The sequence below is a fragment of the Otolemur garnettii genome, unplaced genomic scaffold (assembly GCF_000181295.1).
Source record: "Otolemur garnettii isolate 467f Iridium unplaced genomic scaffold, OtoGar3 scaffold00133, whole genome shotgun sequence".
NCBI lineage: Eukaryota > Metazoa > Chordata > Mammalia > Primates > Galagidae > Otolemur > Otolemur garnettii.
The window spans coordinates 2,832,379-2,842,567 of record NW_003852528.1 but is presented as its reverse complement, the minus strand read 5'-3'; the positions used below and the strand labels follow the sequence as shown (position 1 = coordinate 2,842,567).

General features: G+C 49.7%; 1 protein-coding gene across 3 annotated transcripts in view; it reads right to left on the bottom strand.

Annotated features, from left to right (window-relative positions):
* Positions 1–10,189, bottom strand: part of TRAF3IP1 (TRAF3 interacting protein 1) — a 90,480-nt gene that overhangs the window by 57,413 nt on the left and 22,878 nt on the right. The window contains exons 10-13 of one of the 3 annotated variants that reach the window (XM_023518262.1): positions 3,951–4,013; positions 1,398–1,418; positions 468–552; positions 1–58 (exon numbers count right to left, since the gene is read on the bottom strand). The exon at positions 1–58 is cut by the window's left edge and continues 16 nt beyond it. In XM_023518262.1, the coding sequence (XP_023374030.1) occupies positions 1–58; positions 468–552; positions 1,398–1,418; positions 3,951–4,013 (227 nt within the window). Of the gene's footprint in view, positions 59–467; positions 553–1,397; positions 1,419–3,950; positions 4,053–10,189 lie in introns of all 3 variants that reach the window. The other 2 variants (XM_003798240.2, XM_003798241.2) reach the window with 2 other exon arrangements.

Sequence of the window (10,189 nt, the reverse complement as noted above, 5' to 3'; positions counted from 1 at the left end):
TTCTTGTCGTTTGACTCGAGGAGGAGCTGGTCTGGCACTCCCAGGCCGGGGTATTCTTCTAAACCCAAATATGGGAAGAACAAAAGATATACGGAACACTTACACATTTCAAAGTGGGGAAAGAAAACCCAGGTTAATGTCGACACTAATTCCCAGGCCATCACAGTGCTAGCAGGACACATAGGGACATCCCATCACCCTGCATCTCTGATGCTCGTATGTTCAGTAATTTCAAGGTGCCAAAAAACCAGCATAACTATCTTTAATCAAAACATGACATAACTGAGCTATAATTATAGATTTCCCTAAATCTCTAAAATAGTCGACATAAAGTTACAGAACTCAGGTAAGGAAAGGTCATATAAATGGCTTTCACTTTCTTCACACGAGTCACTCTCACACATGAGCTCGAGCCCTAAGTGAACAGAGACGTGTCCCAGCAGTGTCCTGGTCAGATGCACACGGACCTGACACTGGATGAAAGCTCATTGGGGATTTCTGAGTCCTCCGGCACCTCAGGCTTCTCTCGACCAGCAGGTCCAACTTCTCCTTCTAAATGAGGACAATTCGATCAGCAAAGAGGAAACACAAACAAGTATTTGAAAAGACAATAATCAAATAACTGCAAATACAAATGAGCTGCATGTCCTCAAAGTGAGATATCAAAATGAATAGAACAGATTTTTGACATCTCGATTTGAGGAAACGCAAACTGGTTCAACTACTTCAGAAAATCCAAAAGACAGGTCAATCAACTCAGCATTTAACTTAAAGGAAATAAACTGCACATGTCAAGATGCTCGCCCAGCACCACTGATAACAGCGACACACAACGGTACCCATGGATGGTTCCATGCTAGACCCCTCTGTGCAAGACCATCTCACTTTAATACTTAGCAATCCAGTAGAGTGGCCTGTCGGAAGTCACATATGCATATACGGTAGATAAGAACATTCATGTCATGACCAGTGGAATTACCAGGGCTTTTTTATTGTCTTCATATTTTTTGCATTTAAAAATTTTTCTACCTCAGGGATGTACCCTATTTTATTATCTGAATAAGGTTTTCTTCATTTTGATAAAAAATTTAATCAGTAAATAAGCCCAGGTTAAAACAATTAAATTTACTCCCCTGTTTAAAGTAAAAGAAAGCTACACTTCAGAAAAAAGTAAAAATAAATCAAAATTTGAATACTGAAAGTGTCATTTAATACTCAGAAAAAATACTGGAATGTATTCATTTGAAACTTAAAACAAATTAAATCTCAAATTAAATTGGGATAGTTAAAATTCATTTCTACAAAGTACTTCACTTGTGCAGTTTGTAAGAGTGCATGCTTCTAGTTACACACACGCACACGATTTATACCAAACGTTCACTAAAGCCATTCCTTACCTGCATCACTGGTGGAGTCACCTAAAAAAGTTTCAAAAAAGCACATGAGAAAATAAACTCTGGTCTAAGTCACCTTCAGTACACTAAATAATCAGAACAGCATTAGAGAAAACCACACCATAAATAATGTTGGGTGTCTGTGCTGCTTCCTCATAGCCTTCTTCTAATTTCCTACTAGCATTTTATTTTCAAAAATAGAAAAACAAGGAACATATAAAATCATGAATCATGAAATGTTATTACATAAAAACAGAAACAAGGACATGAGGAAAGTGTATCAGAGATGAATTAAACACAAAACAAGAAGTGATGAGGCCAGGAAACCAGGGAAAGGCCCTCTGAATGTGCGAGCACCTGCCAATCTGTGCCTGGCACACCAAACGTCGGGCCGTTTTCAGACTTGAGGTGAAACCAAACTCGAGCCCATCTCGTAGAAGTAATCACTGTTCTTCTATCAGCTCCTCAAAGCAGAAGAAAACCTCCCAGCTCAACACAGGAACACCTCTACACTTGCACCCAGGATCCTTCAAGTGCTGTGTTTTGAGGACAAACCTGACCTAAGCAGTCACAAGTAAATAAGCAATGGCACCGTAAGAGTTGGGTGGACTCAACCATGAGTGGATAATCTTTGTTTCATGCTTCCGTGATGTGTGAAACCATTTGCAGAAAATCCAAGGACAACAGGGGGCGAGGTGGCTGGGCACAGCCCCACCCAGACAAGGGTGGTCTCACTGCCCAGGCTGTGGGGATCCACACAGTAAAAAGCACCCTCAGACCTTCTGGCTGTCTACGTACAGGGGACTTTCTGTGATCCCCCAGAGCGCTGCCTAAGTGCTATTCTAAGGTAGGCAGCTCTGCGGGCAGGGCCTGCTGCCTCCAGGGATCACACCCCACAAAGTGACAGAACAGAGGATGGGCCTGAAAGGGAGAGCAGTTTGAGGGGTCTAGAGAACAGTTCCAGAAAGCACCACTAGAAGGCGAATGAGAAGCAGCAGCATGTCCAGCTGTGGCCTGAGGTTGCACACAGCAGTCAGAGAGAGACCCAGGAAAGTGCTTTGGGACAACTGCAGGGTGACCTGGCTCCATCCTGGCAGGGGCAAGGCTGTCAGGGACCTAGGGCAGGCAGCAGCAGACCCTCTCGAGTTGACACAGCCCAGACGGTGCTTAGAGAGAGACCAGAGGCCAGGCAGCTGACCCAGGCCCTTAACTTCATACCCCAGATTTTTCTTTAAAACTCATGCCACTGGGGCTTCCTTGGGGTGTCAGAGACAGATCTGAAAGGTTACTGAGGTAGGGTCAGTAAATCATGAGGCCAGTACCCAGAGGGTAAGTGAGCAAAGTAACTGGACCTTTTCATGGGTCTGATCCCTGGATTCCCAAGGGAACCTCCATGCAGCTGACTCCATCCTCCCCTGCTTCCCCAGTATCAACGCTCTACCTTCTGCAATCACAGGGCCACTGCCCAGGTGACCTCGCCCCATCGGGCTCCACCATCATCCACGCACCTCCCTCACTCACCTTTTCTCTCTGGTCCAGGCCTGTCCCCTAAGCTCTCAGCCTGGTCCTTGGGCACATCCAGTAGCCCTAGAATCCTCTGTCCCTGGCCCCACCACAGTCCAAGCCAAGCTCCCCTCTCCTCTGGACTGTTCTGCAAGTCTCCTTAATTAGCCTGGCTGCACTCTTCAAAATCCATATATGATCATGCCCCTCCTCTTAAAAATATCATTAGCCTCCTTCTGCTCTTACAATAAAGGCCAAACTCCCTCATGGGCCCAGGAGGCCTAGCAAGAACTGCCCAGGCTCTGGACACTTCTACCGTGCCAAGCGAGATGGTCTGGTGAGCACGTCTCAACTAGGGTCTTCGTTTATGCCGTTGCTCTGCCCGGCAGGCTCTTGCTAGCCACCCTTGCCACTCTCAGGCCACCCAAGACCCAGTCCACCTGACCACCTGCGGCACCTCTCGTCAAACAGTCTCATTTTATCTTTGCAGCCTCATTTCAGCATCCCGACGCACTCCCTGCCTTGCCTGACCATGCCGCATCCCAGCCCAGCTGCACAGCCCACACGAGCCCTCGGGGGTTCCCTGATGCAGGTACCCCCTCCAGGCCCAGAATGAGCCGGGTACCCTAAGTGCTGAGCGCATACTTCCCCAGAACTTAAGTGCTAAGAAAAATCATGCTGAAAGCAGAATCTCAGGTACAACCTGATACTCAATACAGAAAGAACCACAGTAGCAACAGCATTTGGGGCTATTCAAAAGTCCTCCCTGAACACGAGGTCTGGCGGGTGCGCTGCTCGGCTTATGGGCACTTTAATCTTGCTCAGGAAGCACACTGGGCACGCAGGAGGGAGTCTCATGAGGTCAAGCGAGACTCTGCTCAACTTTGGTCCCCGCAGGAAGGCAGAAGTGAGTCATTGGCCACAGTCAGACCTAAGGGGAAACTTTTGGGCTCTGGGCCGTGTCCCTCTGAGAAGAAAGGTGCTGGACACCAGAGCCACTCTGGGGTGTTCAAGCTCCTCCTGAGGAGAGGGGTGAAAAGGGATCATTCTTACCTTTCTGCTTCACTGCTGGGTCTGGCTCAATATTCTCACGCCACAGGCTAGTTGAATTATCATCTGAAATACTAGCTGAGTTAGTGTTAGCTTCTTTTGTTCCTGACGTAAAACAGTTTAAAATTGGTCATTAGGACTGTGCCCTGAAGGGTTGGTGATCAATGGTGTCACTCACAGCGCACACTTACACATCTCCCTACGCTGCACATTTACCAGGGACTGGCCAAAAGCAACTTTCAGAAAACACGTCTAGGACGTCCCCTCCCCACAGTGGCTCTGGGATTAGGTGAGAGGAACGGGCTACCCCAGACTGAGAGCAGGAGTGGGGTGTCTCAGCCCAGGAGGAAGCATGGGGCCTCCCCACCACGCTTTCTGGAACCACCCTCACACTGCCAATCTCCAGCCGCTGCCCTACACAGCCAGGTCAGGACTTAAGAGGCAAGTAGAGGGCTAGTTCAGGAAAAGCAAAAGGAAAGAAAAATATTTCTGACACAAAGCCGTTTGAGACATTGAAAACTCCTGTTAGTGCCAAAGGGTGAGGCCAAAGAGGTTCGCGTGGGATTTGGACAGACCAGAGGAAAGCTGAGGAGCCACGGCAGGTGTGACGTTGCCCCCGAGGCAGCACCAGCAGCTTCCCCACAGGCACACAGGCGGAAAGCCTTGGGGCCCTATCCAGGGGCCAGAACCACCTGGGCTCAAATTCAGCACAATGACCACTACTTAAGATAACACGGCACCTTAACACAAAACAATCTGGCACCTCGTGGCCTTCAGGCAACAAAGCCTGATGACTCATCTTCCCTACTCTACCCCTTTAGGGCTTCTCGCCTCAGGGACCCTGTGCAAGGAGTGTGGAACAACCTAACCTTATACCACAACAACACACACCACAACAGCATACACTAGCACAAACCATAGCAAGGCTTGTGGGCCATATACTTCTGTCTAGCATGCGGGAGACAGTAAAGTAGCCACTGTCAGTGTCCCCCAGGCAGTCTCCCGCCACCAGGGAGTCTGCTCCATCACTGCCTGGATGGGCTAGTGGTGCATCACCTCACCAGGCATGCTCTCTCACCTGTTTCTGCTGTCCAGCTCCCACAGCTCTGGCCACATGGCCTAGCCCCACATGAGCCTGTGCATAACCACCAGTGGTTTAGGTGCCAGGTGGCTCTCCACAGGGTCAACCCCGACAGACAGCCCACCAGTCTGTATAAATCACTTGTGGCCACACTGCTCAGAACTCAGCCCCCTGATGCTTTGTCCTGTCCCTGCATCACACCAAATCGTTTCTGTTAGTGGGTGGAAGGCCACTGCCATCCACCTTGCAGGCTGCCCCCATCAGGCAGGACATGACCTCAGAAGCAGGGCAGGCCCCTCAATAGGATTAGCTTAGTTCACCGTCAGTGGCCTGAGTGCTCTGCGCCCCAGCATTCTTGCAAGTCACGGGACCCCATACTTCCTGTAACTCCGCCTATGTCAGGTTGTGCTACTGTAAATACGCCCCCAGCCCCGCTCCGCCATCTGTGCTGGGCCACCACATGGCTTAGTGATCCAGTCCCATACTCAACCCAAAACAAGGCATATGGTATGGACAATCACAGGGGCTGTGGCAGTGAAACTTTACACTGCCGGGAGGACCATTGAGAGCTGTGGGAGAAGAGTAAGCAGGGTCTCCCTGGTCTGTGCCTTGGTCAGACACGGCTGCTTCCCCGACTGCTCTGTGACCCCAGGGCAGTTTCTCCTTCCCTGCAGGCTCAGCAGCGGCCAGCACCTCCATGGCCTTCCAGTGCTCTCAGAGGTCACCACGTTCCACTTTCTGCTGCTCCACGGCCTCCTGGAGCTTGGTGGCCTCTTTCTCCAGACGTGACAAGCTGAGACTCTAGTTCCTTGAGGAGGGTCTGCTGTTGGTCAGCCCCTGCTTGGCTGGCCTGGGTGTTCAGAGCCCACCTGCCTCCAGAAGGGCCTTGATGGATTAGAGCAGGGGTTCTCAAACTTTTTAAACAGGGGGCCAGTTCACTGTCCCTCAGACCGTTGGCGGGCCAGACTGCGGGCCCCAGGACAAGTTGGCTGCTAAGCAGGACAGGAAGCGGCTGCAGCAAAAACACCCGCGGGTCAGACAAATGTCCTCGGGCGGGCCGTAGTTTGAGGAGGCCTGGATTAGAGTCTCTCCCTGAGCTGGGAGTTCCCCACCCTGCCGCTGTGAGCCATTCTTAGCCCCTCAAGTTTACTCACTTCCACTTTGGAGGACCATGACTTGCTGTGCAGCTCAGCCACCTGCTGCTGCTGCCCCTGGGCCCTATGCCCAGAGGCTGGCACAGCAGTCTTTGTGTGGCAGGGATCCCGGCTGACCGCATCTAAGGCTTCCACGGGGCCTCCCACTCTCTTTGGGAGCCACCTGCAGCTACAGGACATGCTTCTCTAAGGCTGCCTTGGCTTCCAGAACCTTCTGCTGTTCCTCCTCCTACCATGCAGCCTCAGACTTCACCAGCTCCTTGTCTGGCCAACTCCGCAGTCTGCCCGCCCTCCACCTGACTGGTGACCTGACTCAGGGCATCCTCAGGATCTTTCCTGCTGCAGATGCACCACTGGAGTATTTGGGCGTTCTCCACCTGCTCCTGAAGAGTTCAGAGTTTGCCCTGGTTGGGAGGCCCTGCTGCCTTTTTGCCCTAGTTTGGTGCTACCTCTGCCCTTTCCTCTTCCAGAAGGAAATCTCGTGGAGGAATGGCTCACACACTCGGCCTCTTAGCCTTCCTTGATTCTGCCTCTGTTATTTCAGGAGCTGGAACTACTGCTCTGGACTCAGCTGTTGCCACAATTCTAACAGCAGAGTGTTGGGTTTCCCATCAGTTTTCCCTCATTCAGCCCCTGCTGGAGAGGCTGCCCATGCCTGAGTGCGTGTGACCATCACTGGGTCCGTGGCTTTCCCACATTGTCATGTTGTCTCACTAGTGGCCTGAAATCCTTTCTCTGTGTATGGCCCTGCCTCCCCTAGGTCAGCTATGCTGTTAGTTTCTTCATTTACTGGTTGCCCAACCAGAGTGCCAATATTGCCACCTCCGACAGGGTGGAGGGCATGTTCTGCAGCGAGGTATCCCCCATACCAGCTGTTAAGCCTTCATCATCGGCCCTCAGACCTCCAAATTAAACACAGCATCATTCCACATGTGCAGTTCCCGGCAGGACTGCAGCAACCAGCAGGACCTGGCAGGTCCCCAGCATTAGTGCACATGGCACAGACTGCCCAGGATCCCGTCCAGCAGGAGTGGGCACTGTGGCCAGAGCTGTGACATTCTGTAAGTGCTGCACCAGGACAGGTGTATCATGACAGAGGCTGATTTCTCCATCTCAAGGGCAACCAGGACAATGCCCTCCACCCCTGGAGCCCATAAACACCCCAGCAGCCTAAACTGTTTCCCAGTTCCACTAGCTCTGTCTGAAGGTGGGGTACTCAGTCACTTGTGGGGTGCAGCTGCCTACCCTCCTGGGGTCCTTGGCTGTTACCTTTTTACCTTTTCTGTTACCATCAGCTGTGCCCTAGGCAGGGGTGACTCTCTTCTAAGTAGCCTATTGCCACTGCCACAGGACAGTCCAACTGATCCAGGGTCACGCTGCCACACCTCCTCCAGGAACCCTTTCATTTCCCCCAATGCCCTGCACCGGGAGTCACACTGCCATCCCTCAAGGGGCCACTTTGTCTCCTCCAAGGCCTACACTGCTGCACTCTGCCTCCAGCTGGTCCAGGAGCTCCTCGACACAAGCTGCCTCAGTCTCCACTCACAGAACCATAAGAAACAGCCAGCCCCCAGTTCCCGTAGATGCGCTCACATTTTTCTTCTCAAAGGCCTCTTCCATGGCTTGGGGACCCTTTCAACTGGTAGTAATATCTCATCCACATGGGGCCACTCCTGAGGGGATACCCAGGGGGACAGCAGATGAGCCACCAAGCACCACATACTTGTGGCGGCCATCTCTCCGTTACCCTCCAGGGTACAGAAGGCTCTGCGCTGGCCTGTGACAAAGCCTGTTCATGGTGAAACTGTAGTGCCAGTGGCTAAAGCTGAAGAGGTTTACAAAGGATTCAGACTGACCAGAGAAAAACCAAGGAGCCCAAAGCTGCTGTGACATGCCCTTTATTCAGCTGTGGCAGCCAGAGAGAAGACCTGGGACATCCTCTTCACCCAGGGAGCACAAGCAGCTTTCTCCAGTCCAAGTCCTCCACGGAGAAGTCCATGCGGGCAAAAAGCCTTGAGGCCTTACACGGCACCCAGAACAACACTGGCTCAGAATTAAGCTCTACTGACCATTACTTAAGATACGAGAGCTTAATCAGGATTACTCAAAACAATCAGGGAGGACTTCCTACTGGAGAAAGCAGCTTGTGCTGGCTGGACGAAGGGGACGCTCCCAAGCCTGGTGGCCTTCAGGCCAGAAAGCCTAATTAGCTCACTTCCCCACACTCCCAAACACTCATCCGCTGATGCCAGCTGACTGCCAAAGTTCATGAAAATAGAAAAAAAACCAAATACCTGAGAAATAAAATAGTTTCCCTACTATAAACAAAGAAGAGTGGGAAGGGGCTAGAGGAACAGGCTGTGAATTCTCGTAGGACCCAGAGCAAATACACCCTCAAAGGACCTATCAGTCTCCAAAAAGAAGCTGGAAGACAAAAATAAAATTAGAAAAATATTTCCTTTCCTGAAACACAATCTTAAAATTTCTTAAAAATATTTGAAGGAATACCTTATTTCTTTTTTCTTTTTGAGACATGGTCTCACTGTGTTGCCCTGGGTAGAGCACCGTGCAGTCCACTCACAGCAACCTCAAACTCTTGGGCTTAATCAATTCTCTTGCCTCAGCCTCCAAAGTAGCTGGGACTACAGGTGGCTGCCACAGTGCCCAGCTATTTTTGGTTGCCGCTGTCATTGTTGTTTAGCAAGACCCGGGTCAGGCTCCAACCCGCCAGCCTTGGTATATGTGGCTGGCACCCTGCTCACTGAGCTATGGGCACCAAGCCAAAATACCTTATTTCTTAATCTATCATTAACTATCAAATAACTGATTTATTTTTATAACAGAACTACATAAAATAAATGACATAGTTTTGTAAGGAAATGTTTTCAATCTATAAAAGTGACTCTGACTTAGTCTGATGCAAATGGTTATTTATGTTTTTTGAGGGTTTTTTTTGAGACACAGTCTCAAGCTGTCCCCCTGGGTAGAGTGCTGTGGCATCACAGCTCACAGCAACCTCCAACTCTTGGGCTTAAGCAATTCTCTTGCGTCAGCCTCCCAAGTAGCTGGGACTACAGGCACCCACCACAACACCTGGCTATTTTTTGTTGCCGTTTTTGTTGCCTGGCTATCATTGTTTAGCTGGCCTGGGCTGAGTTCGAACCCACCAGCCGGGGTGTATATGACCAGTGCCCTGCCCACTGAGCTACGGGCATCACCCTGAAATATTAAGTTCTTTTTTTAAAAAAATCTAAAAACAAATGTAAGCATGGCAATTATAGATTCTTGACTTTAGTAGAAAACTACCTAATAATTTTAGGTTTTTATATTCAATTTGAAAGTGTCACAAACATTTTCTATACTTTACAAAGCCGACCATCACAATAAATTGCAATTGCAATATCTTCTTCCTGCAGTTCAAGTAGACCAATGATATTTGCACACTTTTATCTTTTCAAAGTTCCAGTGGTATTCTTAAGTAGGCTATACTAAACCCCAAGTTCACACAATAGAACATAACAGCAAACTACGTGTTCACAGCACTACACTGTACAATTGGTTCTTAATCACAGAGGACAGACTAACCAGCTTATCAAACAAGTCTTTAAAAAAACTAAAATTACTATGAAGTGGCAAAAAAATCAAATCATAGTGCAATCTGTTCTCTGGAACTATCTGGTACCCAGTGAACCTTGTAGGTCAGAATGTGACTCCTGGCTCAAGACTTTCCAAGGTCAAATACCAGCACTTCTGCTCACCACCCCATATGCTCAGAGTAGGCTCCCTGCCCTTCCTGAGCTGCCAGCTGCAGAATGTGTGTAAAGCCAGGAGCGCTGCCCTGGCTGAGAGGACGGTTCTCAGTCAGTCATTACGTGTTTCCCTGAAAATAAGACCTACCCAAAGAATAAGCCCTAGCAGGATTTCTATTCATTTGTTAAATATAAGCCCTACCCCAATAATAAGACCTAGCAATGGACATGGCTATGCAGCATATCTGCATAGACACA